This window comes from Taudactylus pleione, unplaced genomic scaffold (genome assembly GCF_031769625.1).
Source record: "Taudactylus pleione unplaced genomic scaffold, aTauple2 ptg000537l, whole genome shotgun sequence".
Taxonomy (NCBI): Eukaryota; Metazoa; Chordata; class Amphibia; order Anura; family Myobatrachidae; genus Taudactylus; species Taudactylus pleione.
Window position 1 is genome coordinate 7,209,238 of NW_028284939.1, and position 27,863 is coordinate 7,237,100.

General features: G+C 50.8%; 2 protein-coding genes across 3 annotated transcripts in view; one reads left to right on the forward strand and one right to left on the reverse strand.

Annotated features, from left to right (window-relative positions):
* Nucleotides 1-406: 406 nt before the first annotated feature.
* RGS9BP (regulator of G protein signaling 9 binding protein) lies at nt 407-3,125 on the reverse strand. Its single transcript, XM_088451128.1, has 2 exons — nt 1,917-3,125; nt 407-1,143 (listed from the first exon to the last, which is right to left on the reverse strand). Exon 1 carries the CDS (start codon nt 2,667-2,669, stop codon nt 1,956-1,958), a length of 714 nt encoding a protein of 237 aa, XP_088307254.1. The 5' UTR covers nt 2,670-3,125; the 3' UTR covers nt 407-1,143; nt 1,917-1,955.
* A 627-nt stretch (nt 3,126-3,752) lies between these two features.
* ANKRD27 (ankyrin repeat domain 27) overlaps nt 3,753-27,863 on the forward strand; it is a 74,755-nt gene continuing 50,644 nt past the window's right edge. For both annotated transcript variants that reach the window (XM_088451084.1, XM_088451085.1), the window contains exons 1-2: nt 3,753-3,875; nt 17,511-17,738. In XM_088451084.1, the coding sequence (XP_088307210.1) occupies nt 17,637-17,738 (102 nt within the window). In that variant the 5' untranslated portion in view covers nt 3,753-3,875; nt 17,511-17,636. The remainder of the gene's footprint in view (nt 3,876-17,510; nt 17,739-27,863) is intronic.

Genomic DNA, 27,863 nt, shown 5'->3' on the forward strand with positions numbered 1-27,863 from the left:
TCTTAACACACCTTAATCTTTCAATACAAAAGGAACACTTTATATAAAGATCATGCATTGTGCCCCATTCTTGGCCCTGGTTATGACCGGGAACTCCAACACGATAGTGATTCCAGACCCTTGTTATTTTTGTGTGCTGTATTTTCTGGGGAAGAGGCAGTCAAAGGGATATATTTACTGAATGTGGGGTTTATAGAAGTGGAGGTGTTACCCATAGCACCTTCTAGAACAGGGGTCTTCAACCTTGGCCCTCCAGCTGCTGTTGAACTACACATCCAAGCATGCACTGCCACCTTTTTGATTTAACAGCATGCTAAAACGATGGCAGTGCATGCTGGGATGTGTAGTTCCACAGCAGCTGGAGGGCCAAGGTTGAAGACCCCTGTTCTAGAAGATAATAGCTAGAATCTGATTGGTCACACTGTTCACACCGCAACGTTAGCTGGGACCATGCCGGGTTCCACCCTGGTAGCTACCAGGGTCAGATTCCTGGGTAACATAGCCCAGGTTGACCCTATCACACCAAATCTCGGCTTGGGCTCCCCGGCAATAACCCGGGTTATGTTTGATGGAAATGGGATCTAGTCATGCATAGGTGAATAGATGTATTTTTCTAGGTCAGTAACTATCCTAGCTGATTTCCCAGGCTGAGATCCTGAAAACATGACCTGTTGGGGTTACTTGAGGACTGGAGATCAGAACCACTAATCTAGATGACCGGTGCTCATTAACATACAATACATTAGCAGCATACCCTATTCAATAGTGACTAAATTCTGTACATGGAAGAATTAAGAGGGCCACAAACTTGCAGCCAATCACATCTTCGATGCGTCCCATGGCGCACAAACAGCAGGACGGTTACTAATGCCAAAATACATTGTACAAAAATCATAGGTGGAAAGAAATTTGCATGAAGGAGCCTATAAGATATAAGATACATGAAGGAGCCTAACCTGTGGCTTAGAAGATATACACACTAGTCCTCTGTGTTTTGAACAGTGAAGTATCATCAAGTTAATTCAGGTTACCCTATGTATTCGCCAGTCGTATTGCTTGACGGTTGGAACCGCACAGGGATTTGTCCTCTCTACCGTGTTCCTGAGTGGCCATGCCTCGCTTACACAACAGGCCCAGTGCCACCTAATAATAAAAGTGTGCCATGCATGGGTTATGAAGAAGATTGTCAGATCCAAGGTTACTATAAAACATTCACAAGCAGTATAATGATCTATGTGACACACTGTGCATTGGAAGGGGGGGGAAAGAGAGAGACCTTCAGTCATAGCAAAAAATAGCAAAGCCTAAATACACGACAAGCACACAGAGGCTTACTGTAATCGGTGCTCCCCACCATATGAACCCTTCAGCTGCCAGAGAAAGCGATATATATGCATATTGCATTGCAATGAAACGGTTAACACAGACGCTTTAAGGATTTAGTGGTTTAGTGCATAAGGGAAAGATGGCATTGATTTCGTATGATATGTCAGTCTTCCGAGTCTAAATCCTTTTCATGCATCATAATAATGAGCTAAGCTGCCTATTTGATTTTTTTATTTTTAATCATAGCTATTCTAGTAGTGTAGGAGAAGTCCGTGCAGCAGATATAATATAGTAACTCATTAAGAAAAAAAAAAAAAAGAGGTTAATATTTGTCGGAAGCAAGGATCCACTAGCAGCTCGCAGGGCAGTTGGCAGCTGGAATGGGATATAGATTGACAGACAACAGGAGTTAATCATCAGCATCATCCTCGGTTTCCTATTACATATTAAGCTACAAAAAAAAAAAAAGGAAATTGATACCCAATCACTGGTTCATCTGTGAATTATAGATTCTGCTGGGCGTCCAGTCATAAGGAATGGGATATTTGGCTCAATGCATCAAAATAAACATAAAAAAATAAAATACGTACAGTGGTGCCCAGCGAATCCACATTAATAAGAATTCTCGCTCAAGACAGTTTGACCACGCAGACAGCCAAAATAATGGCAATGATGAGTACCACGCTAAAGACCACCCCAGCCAAGAGTTTACTCAGGTCGCAGAAGGCTTTGCGTTCCTCTGTGGATAAAGTGCCAGGAGAGGAAGCTCCGACGCTGGCCGCGCATTTCAGTTCGGCCCCCGGATTCTGCTTGGCTTCCACAGACCACTGGGGGACACTGACCTTCATTTCCATCTCATACATCATCTCGTCCACTTGGTTGATCTCGTTCTCCAGATCCTTCAGGTCCATCACGTCAAGGTTATGCTCGGCGTCATATTTCATGTTCTGGATGCTCATGGCCCTAGCAGCCACCCCAGAGGTGCCCCCACTCATGCCGGTCTGTATGATGTGCTTCTTGGGTATGTTAAGTGGAAACTCTTGCCCGAGTTCCAAAGCTCTTCTCATGTCGGTCTCCAAGATGTCCATGCAGGTGGAGAAGATGACCCATAGCCTCTCAAACTCCGCTTTGTCCTCTTTGCTTAGGGTGGTGTCCTTGAGCGTGCTGGTGAGCTTGTTCCGATTGGCCACCGCCAGCTCCTGAGCTTTCTGCCTGGTCTTCTTCAGCTCCTCGCGTAGGTTCTGCGAGTCGGACGTGCCACCTATCGTGAGCACTAGATGTCTGTAACATGCCGTCACCTTGTTCAGGGCGGCCAGCAACACCTTGCACTCCTCCTTCAGCATCTCCCCTCGGGCACCTTGTAATGCCAACCAGTCAGGGGTTGGTGGAACCTCAAAGGGCGGCCGAAGAGACCGGCCTCTCAAAGCGTTGGCAACAAGAACACAACCGCCGGAAGGTTCTTTGGGAATTTCAGGTCTTACATTGTTCGGCACCCGGAGGACACTGCAGAGGGCTCTCAGAAGAGCATACCCTACTCCTCTGCAAGATTGGCTATGCCAAGAGCCTACATTGTACCCACTGCACTAAGGATCTGTAAAGTGCAACAGAATAAATGCATCCAACAATACGAGTCGCATCAATATAAGTCATATCCCAAAGCGGAGTTCTGGGTATAATGTTCTGTTGGGACGCTGCCCATCAAATGGATTCTCCAGTCCTGTTAAATCAGCATGGAATCAGCAACAAACCGTTGTTCCAGACCTCCAGACATCTCCTCATGCAGATGCTCTGGATGGATCCAGCCCTATAACCATGCAGAGCCCTTGGCTGCAGTCTCCAGGTCCCCAGCAGGGAGCTTCCCACACATCCAGCTCCTCTCAGCTCAGTGTGCAGCCTCTCTCAAATAGCAGCAGCCGACAGCCCAGCAGCAGCACCTGTACGAGTCACGTGAGGACAACACTGGGAGAGGGAGCACGTGACCGCCTGAGCCAGGGCCCGCCATCTTTGTTTAGGGCACAGAGTGGCGTTAGAAGACGCCTTTTGCATCTAAAATAGCGCAGGATTCAGGCACCGTAAAAGCTGAAGTCACAAAATATAAGCAGATTAAATCGAATTCTCGCGTCTCTTTAGGAAAAAAGAAAGCCATATTTCCAGGTGGCCGGTGAACATATATGGCGTTTTAAACTGTTGCTGATGACATTGTGATTTAAAAAAACGGAGTTATTGATTCTCATGCCATGGTTTTAGTGAAACGACGTAAGACTCTGTTTTCCAGAAAGAAAAATGGCGGCCAGTGCTTGCGGGTCAGTGACGTGGACTTCACTCCTGCTCCTCTGAATGATACTTCTTGAGGCACCGCCCACGTCTCCCTTCAATTGGACGAGCGAAGTGCCAGTTACGCTGAGAGCCGCTTTCATTGGCTGCTCGCAGTGTTGTGCGCCCCGCTGTGTGATTGTCGTGCTCTCTGGGGAGCTGAGGGTGAGGAGGAAGCGGGTGTGGGTCATGTCACTCCGCTGAGGGAGAGAGTGTCGGGACTGTAACACCGCAGAGTGAGTATCGGGACTACCGGTGCTTGTCCAACTCTGTGCTATCTCTGTCCCTCTGCCTAGCACCATTTGCACACATGCTTGTCACATGACGGGGCAAGATCCTGAGGGCCACACATAGGGCCCCACCCCTGGGGGAGTAGCAGCCTCTCGGGTAACCTATTACATGATGTCTGAGTGCTTGCTTCTTATATGTACAAAAATCAGCTGCTTGCAGAATCTCTACTCCGACTCCCAGAGAGAGAGCGAGCCAGGGAGGATGGGGGTGATCCCAGAGAGAGAGAGAGAGAGAGAGCCAGGGAGGATGGGGGTGATCCCAGAGAGAGAGAGAGAGAGAGCCAGGGAGGATGGGGGTGTTCCCAGAGAGAGAGAGAGCCAGGGAGGATGGGGGTGATCCCAGAGAGAGAGAGAGAGAGAGAGCCAGGGAGGATGGGGGTGATCCCAGAGAGAGAGAGAGCCAGGGAGGATGGGGGTGATCCCAGAGAGAGAGCGAGCCAGGGAGGATGGGGGTGATCCCAGAGAGAGAGAGCCAGGGAGAATGGGGGTGATTCCAGAGAGAAAGAGAGAGCCGGGGAGGGTGGGGGTGATTCCAGAGAGAAAGAGAGAGCCGGGGAGGATAGGGGTGATCCCAGAGAGAGAGCCGGGGAGGGTGGGGGTGATTCCAGAGAGTCAGAGCCGGGGAGGATGGGGGTGATTCCAGAGAGAGAGAGAGAGAGCGGGGAGGATGGGGGTGATTCCAGAGAGAAAGAGAGAGCCAGGGAGGATAGGGGTGATCCCAGAGAGAGAGAGCCAGGGAGAATGGGGGTGATTCCAGAGAGAAAGAGAGAGCCGGGGAGGGTGGGGGTGATTCCAGAGAGAAAGAGAGAGCCGGGGAGGATAGGGGTGATCCCAGAGAGAGAGCCGGGGAGGGTGGGGGTGATTCCAGAGAGTCAGAGCCGGGGAGGATGGGGGTGATCCGAGAGAGAGAGAGCCGGGGAGGGTGGGGGTGATCCTAGAGAGAGAGAGAGCCGGGGAGGATGGGGGTGATCCCAGAGAGAGAGAGAGCCGGGGAGGATGGGGTTGATCCCAAAGAGAGACAGCCGGGGAGGATGGGGGTGATCCCAGAGAGAGACAGCTGGGGAGGATGGGGGTGATCCCAGAGAGCGAGAGCCGGGGAGGATGGGGGTGATCCCAGAGAGCGAGAGCCGGGGAGGATGGGGGTGATTCCAGAGAGAGAGAGCCGGGGAGGGTGGGGGTGATTCCAGAGAGAGAGAGCCGGGGAGCGTGGGGGTGATCCCAGAGAGAGAGAGAGAGCCGGGGAGGATGGGGGTGATCCCAGAGAGAGAGCCGGGGAGGATGGGGGTGATTCCAGAGAGAGAGAGAGCCGGGGAGCATGGGGGTGATCCCAGAGAGAGAGAGAGAACCGGGGAGGATGGAGGTGATCCCATAGAGAGAGTCGGGGAGGATGGGGGTGATCCGAGAGAGAGCCGGGGGGATGGGGGTGATCCCATAGAGAGAGAGAGAGCCGGGGAGGATGGGGGTGATCCCAGAGAGTTAGAGTCGGGGAGGATGGAGGTGATCCCATAGAAAGAGTTGGGGAGGATGGAGGTGATCCCATAGAGAGAGCCGGGGAGGATGGGGGTGATCCCAGAGAGAGAGAGCCGGGAGGGATGGGGGGGCGGGGTGATCCCAGAGAGTTAGAGTCTGGGAGGATGTGGGTGATCCCAGAGAGTGAGAGCCGGGGAGGATGTGGGTGATCCCAGAGAGTGAGAGCTGGGAAGGATGTGGGTGATCCCAGAGAGTGAGAGCTGGGAAGGATGTGGGTGATCCCAGAGAGTGAGAGCTGGGGAGGATGTGGGTGATCCCAGAGAGTGAGAGCCGGGGAGGATGTGGGTGATCCCAGAGAGTGAGAGCCGGGGAGGATGTGGGTGATCCCAGAGAGTTAGAGCCGGGGAGGATGGGGGTGATCCCAGAGAGTTAGAGCCGGGGAGGATGGGGGTGATCGGTGAGAGTGGGAAGGGGATTCCATAGAGTCACTGTACATTCTCTAATTGGAGTGACAGGCTGTGGTATGATGGACAGAGCTAGGGTCACTCTGGATGGTTAGGCATATTACAGCACTCCAACACTGATCTGATGATCAGATCTCTTTACTGATCTCGGGCTATTTGTCTATAACTATTCAGTGTTTTCTACTTGATGTCCTGTGTTGTAGCCATAGACTGTATTCCACTGTACGCTCATAAGAGTATGTCCACCTGGCAAAACATCATTTAGCCTGCACTACATACCCAGTCTAGCACTATTATTGTGTACAAATAGCCACATACAGTACAGAGCTTGGTTGAGTTATACAGATTGACCGGTCAGAACCGTACTGTCTGTGCAAATCTATATAAGACCGGGGTAAATGTACCCGTTTTCTATTCTGTGACATGCACACTTACGCTACAAGTCTGGCTTTGAATGGTTTTCTAAGTATTTTTGGAAATTGACCCTCGGTGGGTGCTGTTATAGATATAGGAACCAAGCAGTCCCATTTGAGAGCAAATGAGGAAGGTTATCCAGATAGTCTGTAACTATAAGTGTGAATGTGATAGTTTAGAAAGAAAGTGAAACAGGAATTTCAAGTCCCAAATTTGGGGCTATTATCTGGCATATAAACGGAAGTTTGATATTAAGCTTGTAACTGTACTGTACTGATGAAAAATACAGATTCCGAAATGATTGTGCTCCGTGCAGTGTGCAATCTGTTCTAATGACACAGGGATCCTGCAGTTACCCAACACTTGTCCAAGCATCTCCCCATGTCGGAAACCGGTGCTGTTATTAACACAGGTGCTGATTGCATGGAGCTTCAGATCTGTCCAACCTGGTGTCCGGCGTTCTAGCTGATCTGGTCGGTCCCCTCCGTGTCTGCAACAGTCCACCGGTTTTTCTGGGCACTGGCAGATTTTGGGGAAACTTCTGGATTACTAAGTGGATAGTAAAACATATTTTGGGTAAATGTTTAATTTTTGGAGCTCCACCTAAAACTGAAATTTGTAGTTTTCAGCGGAGTTATCATTAAAAAAAAATAATATACTCACAAGTGTGAATGTGGCTCCAAAGCAAGCGTATTGGTAGAAATCTCCATCAATGGCCTCCAGCCGCGCACTACCCCCCTGCTGTCAGGGTATCGTGGACATTGGAACGTTCTTGGCACAGCGAACACCATTTACCAAGAGATTTCTCAGGCATGCTGGTATCATTTTTAGTCTGTGTTGAAAGTCACACAAACAGTACAGTATTGTCTTTCAATAGATAATTTTCAGTTTCATTTATTTTTATCTATCACAGTGAAGCGCTAGGCTTACTTTCTTTATGACTGTTGGCTGAGTGCCTAATTGTTTTCTAAGTACGAGAGAGAGCGAGATCCATTTCTTGTGAGATAATCGCACATGAGAACAGTCCTCTTAAATGACTATCACCTTCTTAATCCGCTTGCTGCCTATGTAGTTTATTGGAACATTTGTCATCTGGGGACTCGAGGGCTAGGCCCACTGAATGACATTCCAAACGTTGATACTGGCACTGGGTGGATAGGGTTCGGCGCACCCCAGGGAAGAGGGAACCTCACAGCTCATTGAGTCTCCTCCAAAATGCTACAGTTGTAATACGTTTTCTATTTAAGTAGAGGAACAATGTAATGCAAATCACTGTTAAAAAGATAGCTATGTTTGTTTATAAGTTACTAACGGCCCCTGACTTTTTATCTGCTAATAAACGCCTGAAACCAGTATTAATAATAGTCTTATGGGCTCCAAGGTTATAAAATTTTGATGCCGCATATAAAATTTGAGAACACGACATGACCTATTTCTCCTACACTAACGCGTGCCACCAGGTCGGTAGGTTTCTGTAACGTTTGTATTTTTATTAAATGCAAATGAAGGGCATGGGATATATGCATGATTAAAACTGTTGTTTTCCATGTGTTTTACCAATTTTTTTCCTAGCACATATATGTGTATGAGCCCTTTGAGGCACGAGAAATACCGACATAATCTCATATTCTTACATAATCTCATAATGGACAGGCCTCATTCAGACGCGCTCGCAAGCGCTGAGTGCTCGCAAGCGGGTCGATGTTGAGGCCCTGCGCACACGCAGCGGGCGCACTGCGCGTGCGCAAGCCCCAGAGCGAGAGAGAGATTCTCTCACTCCTGGGCTCACTACAAAAGGGGCAGCTGTCGATGGTGATCGACAGCTCGCACCGTTTTGTAGGTGGGGTGGGGGTGGCTGGCCAAACAGAGGTGTTCCCGAAGGAACGCCTGCCGTTTGGGGGGTGGCCCCACTGACATCACTCGTGATGTCAGTGGTGAGCTTCCGGCTCTATTGGAGCCGAAAGCTCACTGGGGCTTGCGGCAGACGAGACCCTACCACAAGGGTCTCGTCGCAAGCCCCGATGGTCGCGATAGTCTTGACTATCGCGACCATCAACCTGGCCGCTCGCTAAAGCTGTGGGTGGTTGCATTGCAAAACTGGCCCTCTGTAGGACTCGCCGGAGGACAATCTCTTTTTATGTGTGTATGTGTTAAGGCGCACATCCACATGCCAATAATACTGAGCGACTGCACGATTACGACATCAATCATTGTACGTTCTGTACAAATGGTAACGATAGCCGAACTACTGTATGTGAGTATGTGAGAGGTGCGAGCTGCAGGTTACTAATCGCCCCCTCCCATTTAAATAAACAAATACTAAGGTTAAAAAAACAGAATCTGTTGCGCAGATGTAAACTCAGTCCCAGTCTCATTTAATCCGGCTTTTTAGAAAGTTCCACATTAGCAGGTGCAGCTCACCTCTTTGCCCCCCCCCACCCCTCATGGGCAATAATTTCTAGAACATATGAAGATGGGCGGTAGAACTGCGCTCTCGTTGACCAGGGGCTGCTGTGTTGTGGTTTCGGGGTGCTGCACCTTTGTGTGGGAGTAGTTTTCCCGCACTGAATACGTGTGGGAGGGGGGTAAGGTGCGCTCTCCCTGCTAATAGTGGGGATGACTTGTGTGTGTTTGTGAGTGGTGTTAATTGGAATGTTTCTTGTGGTGGTGGTGGTGTTTCGGGAGTGAGAAGGAGGGTGTGATTGGGTATGGAGTGTAGTTTGGAGTAATGTGAAAAGGGGAATAAGATAGGATCAAAATGAGGCCAGCGAGACACAGTAGTTTGGGGCAAAATCTTTTATTGAGTAGTCACAATGCTGCTCTGTTGAGATCCCGGCCAGGTGGGTGGGGTTCAGTGATGAGTGGTGATGAGACTGGGGAGGTAGATGGACCCTTTCAGGGGGCTCCTTCCCGTGCGGTTCAGTGACCTTGCACGTCCATTACTCCAAACTACACTCTATACCCAATCACACCCTCCTTCTCACTCCCAAAACACCACCACCACCAGAAGAAACATTCCAATTAACACCACTCACAAACATACACAAGTCATCCCCACTATTAGCAGGGAGAGCGCACCTTACTCCCACCCCAATCATTTCTAGAAGCAAATAGACAAGGGGTGCACCATAGTGATGTATGTAAAAAGTAACAGTTTTATTATTGGCGCTAAGGAGGAGGTCCGGTCCGCGAGTCCTGCTGCGACACGCCCTGAGGGTGCACGGTTTTATGTGGCGGTGTCTGCCGGTGCCTTGCTTGATGCTGTTATTATTCTGCTACATTGTGAGTGTTCTGAACTATTTGTAATATCACTGTTACTTTTTACATAATTCACTATGGTGCGCTCCTTGTCTATTTTTGTGGTTAGGGTTCGGTACCACTGGGAAGGTTAGGGTTAGGCACCAAGGGGGAACGATTAGGTCTGCAACACCCTTCCCAATGGTATTTATTATGTATGTCTCGCTGACTGAATTACTCATCATAACGTCACCTCTGGTGCAGAGTATTTGTATGTCTGAATTGTGCATCTATGTTGAACGTAAATGCTGTTTTCCACGGTTCTCCCTCTGGTGTATGATCAGAATGTCGGAATAGTCAGCATTTTACATGTTGACAGGTGATTTTTTTTTTTTTAATTTTTATTTTATTTTGTCACCAATGTTCGGGATAGGCTGCGGTTCGGGACACTTACCTCGTCAATGGAAAACCACATGGTCGATATACACAATGTCTACATTATGCCAGTGCACGTTGACCTCCCATCAGTGTCGACATTCAGAACATGTTGACATTATGGTGTCGACATTTTGTAACACACCCCTACCGCTCTGAGGATTATATTACTTAAAACGCCTAAAAGGGAAAAGTGGATGTTACATTCCCGCTTGGCTGCATCAGCGGTGTGCCGCGCCTCACGCTGCTGCTAGCGAGCCTGCGGTATCCCACTGTGCGCATCACTGTCTTGCATGCTCAGGTTATCTGTTCACAGTGCGGAGAGAGATTCAGGGCAGCCCAGCATTTCCATGACCGCTGGCCACGCCCCACAGAATCGTAGAAAGTGTGTGTGGGGTGTGCAACAAAGCCCCTCCCCCAAGAGACCACACTCCCTTTTTGGGAGCCCGCACTTTTGGCACACACAGCTGTGCTCTCTTTCATGATCAGCTCCCTGCCCTAATTAAAAGCTACAGTGACCACCTATGGATGTATTGCCCATGGCAGCCAATCAGATTGCTGCTATAATTTATTTAGCACCCTCTTTAGAATGACAACTAGATTCTGATTGGTTGCTGTGCAGAACACCTCCATTTTTATTTTAAACCGATTTACTAAAACCAGCACTTATTGCATGGGAAGAATGATGGCCATACGAAAAAAAAAATAAGCATGAATGCTGCTTTTCCTATTTATTGCCATCTCTTGTTCAGGGTTTGAGAGCGCCTCCATGCTTTTTTAGGGCTTGTAGAAAGGGGAGACGATTTGTGCCTCATGCCTCAGTGACCTTACAAGCTCCTAGTGAATGTTGGTTAAGCCCACAGGATGGACACAGTGTACAGGTGCCCATACACTAGAAGGGAATCGGTATGGTTTACCACCGGACGCATGTCCGGCGGTTGGAATCCCTACAGCGGCTGCCCGCCATGGGTGAAAATCTCGATCGTCCCTAAGGTAAGTATTGACTAACCCTAACCTTCCCCGCTGCCTAAACCTAAGTACGTTGGAGGGTGCCTAGCCCTAAATCTCCCCCAGGAGCCCTAAACCTAACCCTCCCAACCCCCCCGTGGTTATCCGCGCTCGGCTCCTGGCGTCCTTGGCGTCGGTAAAATGTAACAATTGCCGGGATTAAAGAATCGGGAAGCTGGCTGTCTGGATTAGGTCCGCCGACTTCCCGACTGCATACCACTAGAAAACATGGAAACGACTGCATGATTACGACATTGTGATCGTGCAGTGGTTTGTCAGTCTGTGATGAGCCTGCACTGACCGAACAGTCGATCAGTGCAGGCTCATCAATCATCTGCAAACATGCTCAAGCTGACGTTATCGTCGGGTTTTCCAGCATGTTTGCCCGATGATGGATGTCTAAACGACCAGCGGGAGCGCGCATCGCTGGTCGTTTCAGATTTGCAAACTATTTATGAATGATTGAACGATAACGTTATCGTTCAGTCGCTCAATTAAATAGTCCAGTGGATGGGCACCTTTTAGATTATACATAGACAGTCCCCTTAATACATAACGTACGGCTTCACACGGACCTGGCTGCAGCTTAACAAGTGACACGCTTGCCAAAATAATTCGGGTCAAATCTATGTTTTCGTTGCTGTTTTGTCCTAGTCAGGAGCAGAAGTCTGTTTTTATGAGGTTTTTTTTTTTTTTTTCAGTACATAACCCAAAATGTATGCCTTTTTTTAAGTTAACATTTTTCACAGCTTTATTTTTATTTTTTTTAAGCTTGAGCAAATGTACTATTTGTGTGCAGGGCTCTTAAAATATTACAAAAAATAAAAAAAAAAGTCAAGTAATATATATATATATTTTTTTATATTTTTTTCTCGTCAAGTGGGTCAGTGCTGCCTCTGGCTTCTGCCTGGCGGATACTGCAGGGAGTTGAAGGGTTTTAATAATTTACTTTTGTTTATGCCATGCCAAGAAAAGGTTTGTTAAAGAGCAGACGTTAATGGGTTATCTTTATAGCGGTGCCAGCATGTCTTTGCACCGTGATACACTTAAGTGGGAACTACCCCGGCATGTCCATGAGTCCGTTGATGTAAATAGATTTATCCAGCAGATGCCATTTTATCCCTCTAAATTGCTAAACTGAAAGATGGCAAGGCAACAGAGAATGCTTTTAAAGTGTTCATTTAGGGCCTGATTCAGACCCGCTCGCGAGCGCACAGCGCTCGCAAGCGTGTCGATGGTGTGCAAGCCCCGGAGCGAGTGAGAAATCACTCGCTCCGGGGCTCGCTACAAAATGGGGCTCGCCCCGTTTTGTAGACGGGGAGGGGGGGTGGCTGGACAAACGGAGGCGTTCCCGAAGGAACGCCTGCCGTTTGCGGACGGCCCTACTGACATCACTCGTGATGTCAGTAGTGGACTTCCTGCTCTATTAGAGCAGGATGTCCACTTGGCATTGCGAGTGCTGAGATCAGGGGCTGGCTGGCAACTTTTAGCCTGGGGGGCAAATGCATGCAGGCAGCCCTGGCAGAGGAGTAGCGTGTAGTCAGGGTGCCCGAAAACCGTGCGTGCTACGGCGCCGCCCCCCCTCAAGTGTTCCAGGGAGGAGGTGGGTCCATATGGAATTAATGTAAGGTAAAAATAAAGATTAGGGGCAGCCCCCTGTTGTAGTGCCCATATGCAGTGCCCCCGTGTGCCACAGGAGAGAACACCCTTATGCAGGCCTCCAGTAGTGCCCCCAGTAGTGATCCCCCCCTATGCAGTGCCCCTCGTGCCCCCAGTAGTAAGCCCCTTACATAGTGCCCCCAGTAGTAGTAGTCCCCCCCCCCCCCTTGTAGTGCCCCCAGTAGCAGTAGTCCCCCACCCCCCTTGAAGTGCCCCCAATAGTAGGGGACACTTCAAGGGGGGTGGGGGACTACTAGTGGTAGTCCCCCCCCCCCCCCTTTGTAGTGCCCCCAGTAGTGGTCTCCTCATTGTAGTGCCAGACAACCCCCCCCCAGTAGACACACGTAATATAAAAAAACCACTTACCTGAATCCCCGCTCCCACCGCAGCCATCTGCTCCTCCGTCTATCCTCCCGGGCCGCTCTGCATTATGGGAGAGACGTCATATGACATCATGACGTCTCTCCCATTGCTCACTGCGGGAGCCGGCTCCTGCAGTGGGCGCAGCAGCAGATAATGAGAATCTGACAGACTCTCATTGGCTTCTGATCAAAACAAACGCACAGCTGCCGGAGCCGGCGGCTGTGTGTTTGTCACCTGTGTAGTGCTGACCGAACTCCGTCCGGTCAGCGCTACACACGCGGTGCAGTCTGTGACACAGACGGCCCGCATGACGCTGCGGCCCGGGGGGCACATGGCACCCTGCCCCCCGGCCCAGCCCGCCACTGGCTGAGACCCTACCACAAGGGTCTCCTCGCAATACCGATGGCCGCGATAATCGCGACCATCGCCAGGCCGCTCGCACAAGATGTTGGTGGTCACCCACAGCTTTGCGAGTGGCCTGGAGGCCGGAATTTTTTTTAAAAAGGGACTCCCTGATTCAGAGCGAGCGCACGCAAATAGCATGCGCCTCTGAATCTGGCCCTAAAATAAGATGGCGGCAGCTGCGTACAGAATAAGAGGACCTGTACTTTGCATTTGGACAGTATTGTAAAATAGGGGTATTGTGAAGTTCAAAAATTTCCAGATGTCTAAAAGCCAGGGTTATCAATGGGCTGCTGTCCATATGCCCATGCTGATGGCTTGCAGAAGAGGGAGCTGATGGGAGTACCGTATGACGTAACTAATTGGTCAAGAGCTAGGACCAATCCAATAATCTGCTCTGTTCCCTAGTCCTGGTTATTTGATTAACATGGATGGGTTCCTTACACTGCTGGTAACAGATCTGTCCTCTGGTTGCTTAAGGTGTCCATACACGGTGCGATAAAGCGGCCGATCCGACGGGTTGGTACAATTTGGCTGCTATATTGTACCGTGTATGGGCATGATATCTCGTGAGGTCGTACATCGCACCCCCAGATCTTACTGCAGGTTCAGTCGATCTGGGGAATGCGATCCCATGCAGCGCTATGCGGGTGGGGGAGGGGGGAGCCGGCATAACGGGTAGTCGGCCACCCGATTGTGTGCGGGGACCGCCCGATATGTCCGAGGTCGTATCCGCAGTCGCGTCGCACGGTGCATATCACACCGTGTATGGCCAGCTTTAGATGTGACAGACTGGAAGCCAGTGGGATTAAATAATGTATATCATATGTAAAATTACTTGGAAAAAGTCTCCCTTCATGAAATGTTCTGCTGAGATGCTGCTGACGCCGGAGCCGAGATCACTTGGAAGCCGTAACCTTCATCCTAGTGAGGGAAACTACTTCTATTAATGGCAAAGTAAAAATCCTAATTGGTTTTATTCCCACAGGCTCCCGAAATTACTTACGGAGTTTAATGGAATTGTTAAATCATCAACTTAAGTGATCTCCATATACAATATCCGATGAGGAACCACTACTCTACCGGTCCTCTTTCTTTCTTCTCCAAAGGGCATTTCTTAGGGGAGAGAACATTAGCCAACAGAAAAAATCAAAATAAACCACCCTGGGGCGTTACAAGACCTGGTTAATGGGACCCATGGCGCACCCACCGTGACACTGAAAGTTGCTTTAAATTGTGCCGTTTGAATTTCTGATTCAAAATAAAGCTTTGCGAGCAGTGAAGTGGGATCTGTCCGAATTGCGCACCGCAGGAGCTCGCAATCCGGTCAGACACCGCGTCCATCTGGCTGTGTGCTTGGCCAAACACCAATTTATGTCAAATCAGTCACTGAGGAAGAGGTCACCTTTAGAACTTTATTATAACGTTTGAAGCATTTGATAAGTTATATGTTTGCTCTTCACTTTATCCTGGTTTATAACTGGCATCAGCCAACATCGTGTAGTCTGAGCGAGTCGTTCTCTGTGACCGGTACGATAGCGGATTGATCGGGATGCGTTTCTGTTCGTTGCGTCTAATACAGAGGTGTGTTTGGCGCCACAGTTCGCCGGCATCATTTCCTCAGGACCATCGCATCACTACTTTGCGCTGGTAATGCATGTGGGTTACAAGTTGCATTGTTCCCTCCAACCTGATACTGGCCTGCAACATGCAGGAGCTCACTGACATTAAATACTCTGCACTGCTTTTATTGACTACAGGCTGCTGAAATCCAGTTCCTTATCTCCTGCCCATTGTCTGTCTCCAGTCTTGGAGAATGAATGCCAATGTTCTTGTTAAACTGACACCGTGCCTTAGTAGAGCCCTTACGTGCCCTGTGGCGGCACCCGGCACGATTGACAACATGACGTCACAGACGATGGGTGCTGAGAGTTGGAGGCTGGGCACATCTCAGTGATGTACCGTGCTCCTCTCCAGGCAGCAGGGTGCCTGGAGAGGTGCCCAGTATGTCTTTGGACTGTAGGAGAAAACCCACACCAACATTAGGAGAACATATAAACTCCTCACAGATGGGCCCTAGATGGAAGCAAAGCTTATAACCTAATTTGCATACTTGCTAACATTTTCTTACTGACCTTTTTGAAGTCCAGGAGGGGATAATTGTGCCATGTTTGTGATCACGGCCTCCCCCCACGTTCGCATAACCCGCTATTTGCGCCATCGTGCAGCAGCATGGGCGTGGCCTTAGCGTGATTAGCAGTGTATTGTGTCATCAAGCCCCACCCACTTCTTACGTTCAGATGGGTGGTGTGCTCTTTTAAGAGTCTGAGCGAATAGGCAATTATGCCCCCAGTGTGATGCAGCAATGCTAACCACTGGGCCACTCAAACTGCTTTGCTGCCGTTCTAGCTGTGTCCACTTGGGATGTGGACAGTGAAATTAGATCAAAGATTTTTTTTTTTTTTTTTTTAAATCGTGCATTATATTTTGTATGTAACATCAAATTGTTTATCTGTTTGTTTGTTTTTTAGACTAGATTGGCCAAGTAGCTCTGATCTGCTGTCAAATTCTGTGTTTCTATGAAATACCTAGTACTAAAATAGCATCTTTTGCTGGATGAAATTAAGGGCAGCCCTTATGGATATGAGGTAGGATTTAGGTGTGATACATTAGGAAGAACAGGTGGTTCAGTATGTTTAAATGCCTAAGGCAAGTCGCCTTTCCCTCAGCAGGATAACATTCTCCTGCAAACACACAAATCAATGTTCAATCTGGCTTGTAAATCACTGACTGCCATTCCTTCCTAAGTGGTGGGAAAGGTCCAGGCGATGCATGCCGGGAGCATTACAGACCAAGGGTGCCGTGCAATTCCTCAGGCAGCACGCAGAATTGTTTCATGGAAGAGCCATGGCACAGGTACGATAAACCTTCTCCCTGATGCCGGAGGGATGGGGTTGCGCAGCCTGGAGAGGGATCAGTCTCTTATTTATTGCAACGGAAATAGGGATCACCTCACTGAAAAGAGAGTTTTATTGGTATCCTATCAGAGGGATGTAGTTTGGAAGCCGACGGCCTAGATGCCGACCGCCGGCTTCCAGACTTTCTAATCCCGGCATGGTACTAATGACAGGCGTCGAAAACTCGACGCCTGTCATTAACCAGACGCCGGAAGACTGACGCCCGGCATACCGAATGAAGTAAGCCGGGCGCGGGCAGCCGCGGGGGGGAGGGTTAGGTTTAGGGCTCACGGGGGGTCTTAGGGTTAGGCACCCCCCTGGGAGGGTTAGGTTTAGGCTAGGGGAAGGGGAGGTTAGGGTTAGGTACCCCCTCGGGGGACTTAGGTTCAGGCAGCGGGGAAGGGGGGTTAGGCACTTGGGGGGAGGTTAGGGTTAGGTACCCCCCCGGGGCGACTTAGGTTTAGGCAGCGGGGAAGGGGGGTTAGGCACTTGGGGGGAGGTTAGGGTTAGGCACTTAGAGGAGGAATTATGATTAGGCACTTGGGGGGGGGGGGTGTGGGGTGGAGGATAGGCACCCCTAAGGGAGAGTTAGGGTTAGGGGTTAGAATTAGGTTAGCAATACTTACCTTAGGGACAATTTGGGATTTTCACCCTTGCCGAGCTGCTGCTGTCGGGATTTGAACCGCCAGCCATGCGTCCGGCGGTAATACCTTCTACACCCCTATCAGAATGTCGACATGTTCTCAATGTCGACTTGGATGTTATGTCAACATGCTCATTATTTCGACATTGTGCATGTTGACAGTTAGTGTTGACATAGCATTTTTCACTATTTTAGCACTAAAATGTCATGGTGAATGTCGACACAAAGATCATGTAGATATTTCTGTGTCAACATGTTAAATGTCGACTTTCTGACCTGTTTCATTTCCTAAATTGCCATCAATACTATTATTTTGAGCCTTCTTTGATTACTTCGGTTTTCTACCAATGATAATGTATTAGTTCCATACGCACTAATATGCATTGAGATGATTTTTGGGCGTTCCTGAGATCGCTCACGTCATCAGCTGCTTCTGTTGCCAGGGGACAGTGGGCTTTTGGATATTAAAGGGGGCTCCAATGCATTTATACCGTATAATGATGGTGGTGCTTGTTTTCTGTCTTCCCAGGCCTCCCGTAGGTGCAGCTGGCAAGTTTTCCCCCGAGGTTTCGGATATTTTGTGATGACATGAAGGAGCAGACATGACTGCGATAACCGTCCATCTATTGCGCAGCCTGCAGAACTGACAGCCCTTATGGCAATGTATGATGAGGACCTTTCCAACAACACTTTCTATCTAGCTATACAAAAGCAGAGACCTGACCTTATCGACAAAGTTGCGGAGGTTCACGGCATTGTGAGTACCGGATGGTGTAAGGGTTGGCGTCATCTAATGCAAACTTTTGCTGTGCTGTGAATTTTTGACATAATGCTTTTTATTTGTATGTGTACAAAGAAAATATCATGATATCCTTAATAGTCTAGTCCAGGGGTCTTCAACCTTGGCCCTCCAGCTGCTGTGGAACTACACATCCCAGCATGCATTGCCACCTTTTTGTTATAACAGCATGCTAAAACTATGGCAGTGCATGCTGGGATGTATAGTTCCACAGCAGCTGCAGGGCCAAGGTTAAAGACCCCTGGTCTAGTCCATGCATATACGAGGGCTGATTGAAAAGTAATGAGACTGAGTTTTTATTCAGAATAAGACGACTCCACAGGATCTAGAACATTTTTTCTTTTTCAAAGTAGCGTCCTTCACATTTAATACATTTTCTGCAGCGTTTCGCAAACGATTGAAAGACTTGTAGTAGACTGTTTGGTGACATCACTTTTAGGGCGGTATTCAATTGTTGTGCCTCAGTACGCGCCCGACAGGAGCTATTCAATTGTTTCTCCTGTCAGGCGCGATCAGCTGCCGGTGCACCATTTCAGCTCGCAGCCCCAGGGGGGTGTGAGCTGAAATGGGCGAAGTGTGATATGTTTGGACACCCAAACATCACTTTTCATGATCGCGCCCCCCAGCACTTTAGTCAGGGGTAGCTGTTTTACGCGGCGAAACCCGACCACTTTGGGCGAGATCAGTGCGAAAAACAGCAACAAATGATTAGCGCCCTGCGATTTCCCGTCACTTTAGACGTGCGATCGGGTGCGCTGTAACAATTGATACCGCCCTAAGTGTTGCAGCTGTGGCATTTTTCACTTCATCTGCTGAGAACTTTTTTCCGCACAGTTGTTTTTTCATGGGTTGGGAATGCCCAGAAATCACAGGGCGCTAAGGGCCTAATTCAGACCTGCTTGTGAGCGCTGAGCGATCGCAAGCGGGTCGATGTTGGCCTAGTGCGCATGCGCGAGACCCGGATAGCGACGGGCAAGCCGTCGCTATGGGTCTCGCTACAAAGGGGGCGTGCTGGGGGCGTGGCTGGTCAGACGGAGGCATTCCCATGGGAACGCCTACCGTCTGGGGCCGGCCCCACTGACATCAAAAAGTGATGTCAGTGGGAGTGCTTTCGGCTCTGAGAGAGCCAAAAGCACTCCAGGGCTTGCGGCAACGAGACCCTACCACAAGGGTCTTGTCGCAAGCCCGATGGTCTTGACCATCGCCACCATCTTCCTGGCCGCTCGCTATAGCTGTGGGTGGTCACCCACAGCTATACGAGCGGCCGGGAGGCCGCTCTAAAAATTCAGAAGGACAGCCCTGATTCAGAGCGAGCGCTCTGTCAGAGCGTCCGGCTCTGAATCAGAGCCTAAGTCCGGGCTATATGGAGGATGTTCCAGTGCTGTGCCATTAATTTCAGTCAGTGCTGCCAATGTAACAGCAGCAACATGTGGTCGGCATTGTCTTGGAGTAAAAATCACTGTTCCTTCAGTAAATGTGGTCTTTACTTCCTCATGGCTCCACGCAAATGGGTTTTAAGGATGTTTGCATAGTAGTCACCATTAATTGTCTGTCCATGGGGAACCCAGTGCTGTAAGATCATACCGTGCGCATCAAAGAACAGCAGAAGCATGAGTTTACACGCCGTAGGAATCGCACAGAATTTTTTGGGCAGAGGTGAATTTGCGCGTTTCCATACACTGGACTGTTGTTTGGATTCCGGATCATAATGACGAATCCACGATTTGTCAAGTCACAATCGATGTCAGGAAATTGAGTATCCTCTCAGACATTCTAACGATGTTCTTGCACGATTCAACTCATAGTCGCATCTGCTCTTCTGTGAGATCTCTGGGTACCCACCTGGCACACCCGCGATGCATTTTCAGTTCCTTTGTCACAATATGCTGAACCCGTTGGAATAAGATTCCAAGTGAAGCTGAAAGTTCGCCTAAGGTTACCCTTCTGTCATTTTGCAACATCTCCGTAGCTTTGGCAATGTTGACATCTGTAACCGCGGTGGACGGTCTCCCAGAACGTGCTTCATCAGTCACTCGCGTATTACCCTCTTTGAAATGTTTCCACCACCGAAATACTGCAGCACGGCTAATTGTTTCTCCACCGTATGTTTGCCATAACATATCATGAGTTGCATTTCCGCTTTTCTACTTCAGGGTCCATAGGGTATCCACAGGATACCTTGGGGTATAGGTGTGACGTCAGTCGCAGGGCACCAAAGAGTTAAGCTTTTAGCCTCCCAGGATGCACTAGGTCCCCCTCCTATACCCCGCCCCCGTGCCAAGGCACCTCAGTTTAGTTTGGTGCCCGGCCGGCGTCGGGTGCACCTGTCGGAGTGGGGGCTAGAAGAGCCCCTGAAGCTTTCTTCAGTGCAGCTGTGGCTGCACATCTGGATGTACAGCATGGACAGTCAGTCCTGACGTCCATGCTGTCTTCCCTACACCCCCGCCGGTACCAGAACGCCGGTACCGATCCGGGGATGCTGGTGAGCATCTGGGGTCACAGCTAGCGGTGACCCCAGATGTTCCGGACCATGGCCGGATCCAAGGGGGACAAAGGTAAGCAGCGGGGTCCCGCGGTGGGTCCCCGCTGGTCACATGGTCCTAAGTCCCCAGGCAGGGGGCTCCCTGGGGACTGGCTGCAGCGTGGAGCCAGGTACTGAACCTGCGCTTTCCACTACCCCCTGGGACAGCGGACCGCAGCAGAGCGGTAGCGCTGCGGCGTCCCAGGGGTTAAATGCATGCCAGGGGAGCGCGCCTTCCCTGTCTCACAGCCGGCGCCTCCCCCGCTGCACACAGCCCTCTCTGCACTGTGCTGACTGGTCCTGTGTCAGCGCTCCTCCCCCAGGCCAGCTTCTCTCTGCTCCTCGGCGGCCATCTTCTCTGCAACGCATGGTGAACGCTGCTGGAAGCCTGGAAGGATGCATCGTGGTCTGGGTCCCCCCGCATACCTCTCCTCCGCTGTGGCTCAGGTCTGTGTATGCAGCGCTGTGTCCTACCAGGCCCTGTGTCTGTGTAGTTGAGTGATCAGCGCTGTTAGTGCAGGAATTGTTATTTCTCTGCATTGTATGTGACTGTGCTAGCGCTGTAACTTTATCTTCTCAAAACTGTCAGCTTTATTACTGTCCCTGTTCTTTCTGCTAAAGCCCTTGCAGTGCGGTGCTGCAGGGTGGTCTCTCGCCTATTTAATACTTAATTGGTGAGAGAGGTCACATACGTGGTGCCATCATGTCTGAAAGTGATTTTCCCCTCCGGCTACAGTGTACCACGTGCAAAGTACCGTTAGCGGAGGGGGAGGGTAGCGCGGAGGGCCTTTGCCGGCAGTGTTTGTCCATGGCGCGGCCTATTACGGTTACAGCACCGGTACAGGAGCCGCCCTGGGCTTGTTTCGCTCAGGCGTTAACAGCTTTAGTGGGCCAGTTAGCTCCGCAGCCCGCATTTACTCCGATGGGTTTGTCCCAGCAGTCTGTGGTGTCGTCACCCATGCAGGGGTTCCCACGACAATTGGTGGTACCCCACAGTCTCCCTATTTCCCCGCTCCCGGGTTCTCAGGAGCCAGCGTGGGTTAACTCCCTGACGAGTTCTGTACAGCACTTGTCGGATGTGTTGCAAGGGGAGTCTGTGATGCGGCCTCATAAAAGGCCGGTGGCGTCTCTGTCCGCTCCTTATGAGGATGACGAAGGGACGTCTGATGATGGGGAGATTCTGGATCCTTACGATCAGGAACCTCTCCATACTAAGGACGCTGATGCTAAGTCCAAAGTATATATTCCTGGACTTATTCGGGCGGTCCGCACAGCCTTGGTGATTGAGGACGAAGTTCCCCCAGCGGCTAAATCTAAGTATGCCTTTTTCAAAGATGTGAAGGGCGATGCCACAGTCTTTCCTCTTTCGGGTTAGTTGGTGGACAATTTAGAGGAGGCGTGGAAACAACCTGGCAAAAGATGCCAGCCACAGAGACGCCTGGCGGTGGCTTATCCGTTCGCGGATAATTATTTTGCTAAGTGGGAATCCCCTCCACAGGTGGATTCTCACGTGACCCGTCTTGTCCGTAGTGCCACATTGCCGATGCCATCCATGTCCTCCTTTAAGGATGCTACGGACCGCAAGGTAGAAATCTGCCTGAAGTCCACTTATTCCCTTGCAGGGGGGGCAGCACGGCCGGCTATGGCCATTTGCTGGGTTGCCAGAGCGATGGAGCGCTGGGCGGATTCATTAGAGGCTTCTTTTGAATCCGACTGTCCGGCCGAACAGGCGGAGTTGATTGTCAATCTCCGTGATTCGGCCACCTACATCAACGAGGCGGCTCTAGACATTAGTACTCTGGTGTCTAGAATTTCTACAGCAGTGGTAGCTGCTCGTCGCACCTTGTGGCTGCGATCCTGGAAGGCGGACGCAGATTCCAAGAAAGGTCTGGAAGCGTTGCCGTTTACCGGAGAAGTTCTCTTCGGTCCGGATCTGGATAAGATTGTGGCCACGCTGGCGGCAGCCAAATCTGCTTGTCTCCCGTCGGCCGCTGCTCCTTCTGGTTCTGGACCATCGTCCTTTCGGTCATCTAGGGCCCAGGGCAGGCCCAAACCACAGTCGTTTCCTTGACAGGCTGGCCCTAAGAAATCGGTCAAGCCCCGGAAACAGGCATGGAGTACCAGACATCCGGCCCCCAAGCCAGATGACAAGCCTGCGGCCTGACGGTCCGGGTCTCCCCTTGGGGGATCCCAGGGTGGGAGGCCGCCTGCTGCAGTTCTCCCGGTGTTGGTCGTTCACTACGACAGACACTTGGGTTCTGGAGGTGGTCTCCCACGGGTACGCCCTCTCCTTCCGGCACAGACCCCCGGCTCGATTCTTCACCACGGGTCTACCATCAGACCGGAACAAGGCTACGGAGCTGCGGAAGGTATTGCACACTATGCTCCAGGCTGGAGTTATAGTGCCTGTTCCATTCTCCCAGAGGGGCCAGGGTTTCTATTCAAATCTATTTTTGGTACAGAAACCCAATGGGTCATATCGTCCGATTCTCAACCTCAAAGCACTCAACAAGTCTTTGCGGGTCCCGAAGTTTCGGATGGAGACCCTACGGTCCATCATTCTGGCGCTGGAACCTGGGGACTACATGGTGTCATTGGACATACAGGACGCTTACCTGCATGTCCCTATTCTTTTGCGCCATCAAGAGTTCCTTCGGTTTGCAATCCGCAGCAACCACTTCCAGTTTCGGGCGTTACCTTTTGGCCTGGCGACAGCACCACGTGTTTTCACCAAGGTGATGGCGGTCATGGCGGCTTCTCTGCGGCTGCAAGGAGTCCGCATGTTGCCGTACTTGGACGACCTGTTATTGGTGGCAGGATCTCCAGAGCTCCTGTTACACCACTTGGACCTGACCATTGCACTGCTGCAACGGCACGGCTGGCTAATCAACTGGCAGAAGTCCACTCTAATCCCGTCTCGGAGGATTCTGCTTCTTGGAGCCTTATTGGACTCGGGACAGCAAAGGATCTTCGTGACGGAGGACAAGATCTCTGCTTTACAGTCAAGGGTGCGCAGTTGTCTGCACAGCCGCCGGGTGTCCTTACACTCGGCGATGAGGTTACTGGGCTCCATGGTGTCGGTGTTCGACATGGTGGAATACGCCCAGTTTCACTCCAGACCTCTGCAGCACCTGATCCTGTCCAAGTGGAACGGGCTGCCTCAGTCTCTGAAGTTCCAGACGATTGTGCTCACCCCGGAGGTTCACCTGTCCCTTGCGTGGTGGTTAAAGACGACCCACCTCAACAAGGGACGTCCGTTCTGGGTTCCAAATTGGGTCCTGTTGACACCGGACGCCAGTCTTCGGGGCAGGGGAGCAGTTTCGGGTCCACACTTGTTCCAGGGCAGGTGGACGCCGACAGAAGCGAAGCTTCCAATAAATATCTTGGAACTCTGTGCGGTCTTCAATGCTCTCCAGCAGGCACAGCGGTTTCTCCAGGGTCACCCGGTGCAGGTCCAGTCGGACAACGCTACCACCGTGGCCTACATAAACAGGCAAGGAGGAACTCGCAGTCGGGCGGCTCTCGTAGAGGTCTCTCGGATCCTGGTTTGGGCAGAGCGCAATCTTCCGGCCATATCAGCGGTCTTCATCCCGGGAGTGCTAAATTGGGAGGCGGACTTTCTAAGTCGCCAGGACGTTCATCCAGGGGAATGGTCCCTGCACCCGGACGTTTTTCAACTACTGGTGGACAGGTGGGGTCTTCCAGAAATCGACCTCATGGCGTCCCGGCACAACAACAAGTTGCCGGTGTACGGGTCTCGCACAAGAGACGAAGGGGCGTCTCTGGTGGATGCTCTGTCCGTCCGGTGGACGTTCCAGTTCGCATACCTGTTCCCTCCGGTCTCCCTTCTTCCACGGGTAATCCGGAAATTCAAACAGGAAGGAGGGACGCTCCTGTTGATAGCTCCCGCGTGGCCCAGACGGCACTGGTTCTCAGACCTTCAGGGTCTGTCCGTGGACAGTCCTCTGCGGTTGCCGCTATGACCGGACCTTCTGTCTCAGGGTCCTTGCCTTCACCCGGACCTGACTCGGCTGTCTTTGACGGCGTGGCTGTTGAGACGGCCATGCTGAGGTCCCGGGGGTTTTCCAGCTCTGTGGTGCGTACCATGTTACGAGCTCGGAAACCGTCTTCCGCGAGGATATACCATCGCGTGTGGCATACGTTCTTCCAGTGGTGTCGACCGAGAGGTTATGCACCGCGGGAGTTTCGTCTGTCTCGGATTCTCGCCTTCCTGCAAGCGGGACTAGATCATGGGCTTCGCCTTGCTTCTTTGAAGGTACAGCTTTCGGCCCTATCTGTCTGGTTTCACCGTAGGATTGCTACAATCCCGGATGTGCGCACCTTTATGCAAGGTGTTCTCCGTATTCAGCCGCCCTTTGTTCCACCTGTGGCGCCTTGGGATTTGGCTGTGGTCCTGAGGGCTCTCCAAGGACCGCCGTTTGAACCACTGGGCTAAGTGGATATTAAATGGCTAACAGCTAAGACTGTTTTCCTTCTGGCCATTGCTTCGGCCAGACGTGTTCCTGAGTTAGGGGCTCTTTCTTGTAGACCCCCTTTCTTGGTTTTTCATGGGAACAGGGCAGTGCTCCGCACTCGGCCCGAGTTTCTTCCCAAAGTTGTTTCCCAGTTTCATGTTAACGAGAAAATCGTTGTTCCGGCCTTTAACTCACCGGGTCTTTCCGTGGGTGAGGCCTCTTTGGATGTTGTGCGGGCCTTAAGGACTTATGTTGACCGCACTTCTTCGTTTAGGAAGTCGGACGCTTTGTTTGTCCTCTATGGCTTCCGTAAAAAGGGTTGGCCTGCTTCAAAGCAAACTTTGGCAGCCTGGATCCGTATGGCTATTTCTGAAGCTTATCTTCATGAAGGCCTGCCGGTTCCTCCTTCTGTGAAGGCTCATTCCACTAGGTCTGTGGGTCCTTCGTGGGCAGCTCGACGTGGTACCTCGGCAGTTCAGATCTGCAAGGCTGCTACGTGGTCTTCTGTCCATACCTTCGTGAGGTATTACAGGTTTGACACCTTCGCCTCTCAGGATGCTTCCTTCGGGCGGCGGATTCTCCTTTCTGCACAGGAGCGTCCCCACCCTTAAAGGATACTGCTTTGGGACATCCCCAAGGTATCCTGTGGATACCCTATGGACCCTGAAGTAGAAAATATGAGATATGGTAAGAACTTACCCTTGTTATCTCTATTTCTACGAAGTCCATAGGGTTCCACAGGACTCCCGCCCTGTCGCACCTGTGCTGCAGATGGGCTTTGCTCTGGTCACCGGTTTTCCGTCTCCCTCTGGTGAGAATGTGATTCTTGTATGTGTCCAGATCTTTGTTCTCTCTCTTCCTTCTCCTCCTCCGGCCTATGGCTTGGTAACTAACTGAGGTGCCTTGGCCCGGGGGCGGGGTATAGGAGGGGGACCTAGTGCATCCTGGGAGGCTGAAAGCTTAACTCTTTGGTGCCCTTCGACTGACGTCACACCTATACCCCAAGGTATCCTGTGGAACCCTATGGACTTCGTAGAAATAGAGATAACAAGGGTAAGTTCTTACCATATCTCATATTTTTTCAAGTTTCACACAAAATTCAATCACTTTCTGAGGTAATCTCACAGACACGTCTTCCTCATCCGCCATGACGAAACGTACGAAGATCTTCAACTCGCTGTGACCAAACAAAGAAGACTACAGCAGTCCAACCGCAGGTTCAGACACATCGATGTATGAGCTTCACAATAACCAGCATAGCGTTCCCACGTCTACCTATAGGACAGAGGAACAGAGGCAGTCTCATTACTTTTCATTCAGCCCTGGTATATTAGTTCAGTGTTATCTCTTTGTATAGGCTTGATCAAAGATAGACAGTCTTCTACTCTCTCACCCCACCGCAGCCACACCACAAATGACCTGAGACCTCTTGTATCATATTCCTAGTTAGTGTTCACTCTAGCTCCGGCGGCAGGCAGGGCGCCGGATCTAGAGAGGGCAAGCTAGTGCACACGCCGACGGCGTCCGGAAAGGGGGGCGTGGTCATGAAAAGGGGGCGTGTCTATAAGACTTACGGACACGCCGGGCAGCCCCCAAGCGCTGCAGAGAGGGAGAATAGATGCCGGGCGCATGCGTCCGGCGGTGACTGGGTCACCGCACATTTCCCCACCCGGCACCCGCAGGCTGTGAGGGCAGGGCGCTTTTTGCACTCCTTCTGGAGGGCAGGGTGCTTTTTGTCCTCCAGAATTAGGGCAGGGCGCCGCGCCGCGCCCCGCTAAAACAGCCTAGCGGGAACGCTACTAGTATTACTTCCCAAACAGAGAAGATTAGGAAACACAACTTTGATTGACATGAGGTCTTGGCGGAGATGGAATGAAGAGTAAAACAATGGCTCTCTATTGCAGACTTGGGAATACATTTAGGCTGTATACATATTATTCAGCAATTATCGCGATATTACTACAACACAAATGTAAAATCTGGTTAGTTTGCCTAAGAGTTACAAGTGAAATGGATGGCACTTATGCCTGTGTAGCAGAATAGGGGTAGATTAAGGTAACATTGTCATACTTAACAGCGAAAAGATAGCATTTACATGAGCAGAAAGTGCTTGTGATATGCAGCATGCCTATATACTATGTGTGACTGCGGGTGTATCTGTATGCTAAACACTACGTTACAGTGTTACAGCCGCTGACACTGTAACGTAGCATTTGGCATGCAGATACACCCGCACTCGCTCAGAGAACATAGGCATGCTGCATATAATTTTAATCAGCAGAAGCTGCTTGTGCTATCTCTATTCGCAATATTGTGCGAATAAGACTCATTTGAAGGTAATTCACTCAGCGCTACAGAGTCACGCAACGGCATGGCGTGACTAGAAGAGCAGTTTAATGCCCAGGAGGCTAGATGTATGTGGACCCATCTGTATAAAGCAGCACATGCAAATAAGTAGTTCCCTGGCTGTGTAAAGGTACTTTTAAAACCCCATTGCAGCAGATTTAGGGGTTTTGCATACATGGGAGTGTTTTCACCATGTACAGGGTCTGCGCGAGGCACGTTCAGTGCGTTCGGCCAGGGCAGTCAGGTGGTCGATGCGGCTGCACAGTGCAGAATCCACCAGCTGCAGCAATCTGGCCGGCTCTGGACTAACCCCGCCTTCCACTCCTGCTGGCGTTATCTGTATAAGCTCGGGGAGGGCAGTGGCGACAAAGCAACACAGGATGGCGCTAGATGCCGGGAAACCTAGCACTGGCCCAGACCATGTACAACCAAGCTCATGTCATCATCACCATTAGTATTCACTCTAGGTTCAGCGCCGGACCTAGAGAAAGGGCCCTCTTGCGCGCTCCGAAGGCGCCCCCCTGTGCCCGAAGAGGAGGCGTGGCCACGAGGAAAGGCGGCGTCTTTAAGACGCGGCCCTTTTCACCACTTGTTGGGGCTTGCCTGGCACTTACGGACATGCCGGGCTGGCCCCAAGCTCTCCCTTTTCGGTGAATCGATGCCGGGCACATCCGAATGTGGAAATATCTGGCTTTGCTCCACAACATAGAGCTACTTGTATAACCGCATTAAAAAACATTT

Coding starts and splice junctions, on each gene's coding strand:
- RGS9BP (XM_088451128.1), bottom strand. CDS start 2,669: ATGCTGAAGGAGGAGTGCAAGGTGTTGCTGGCCGCCCTGAACAAGGTG.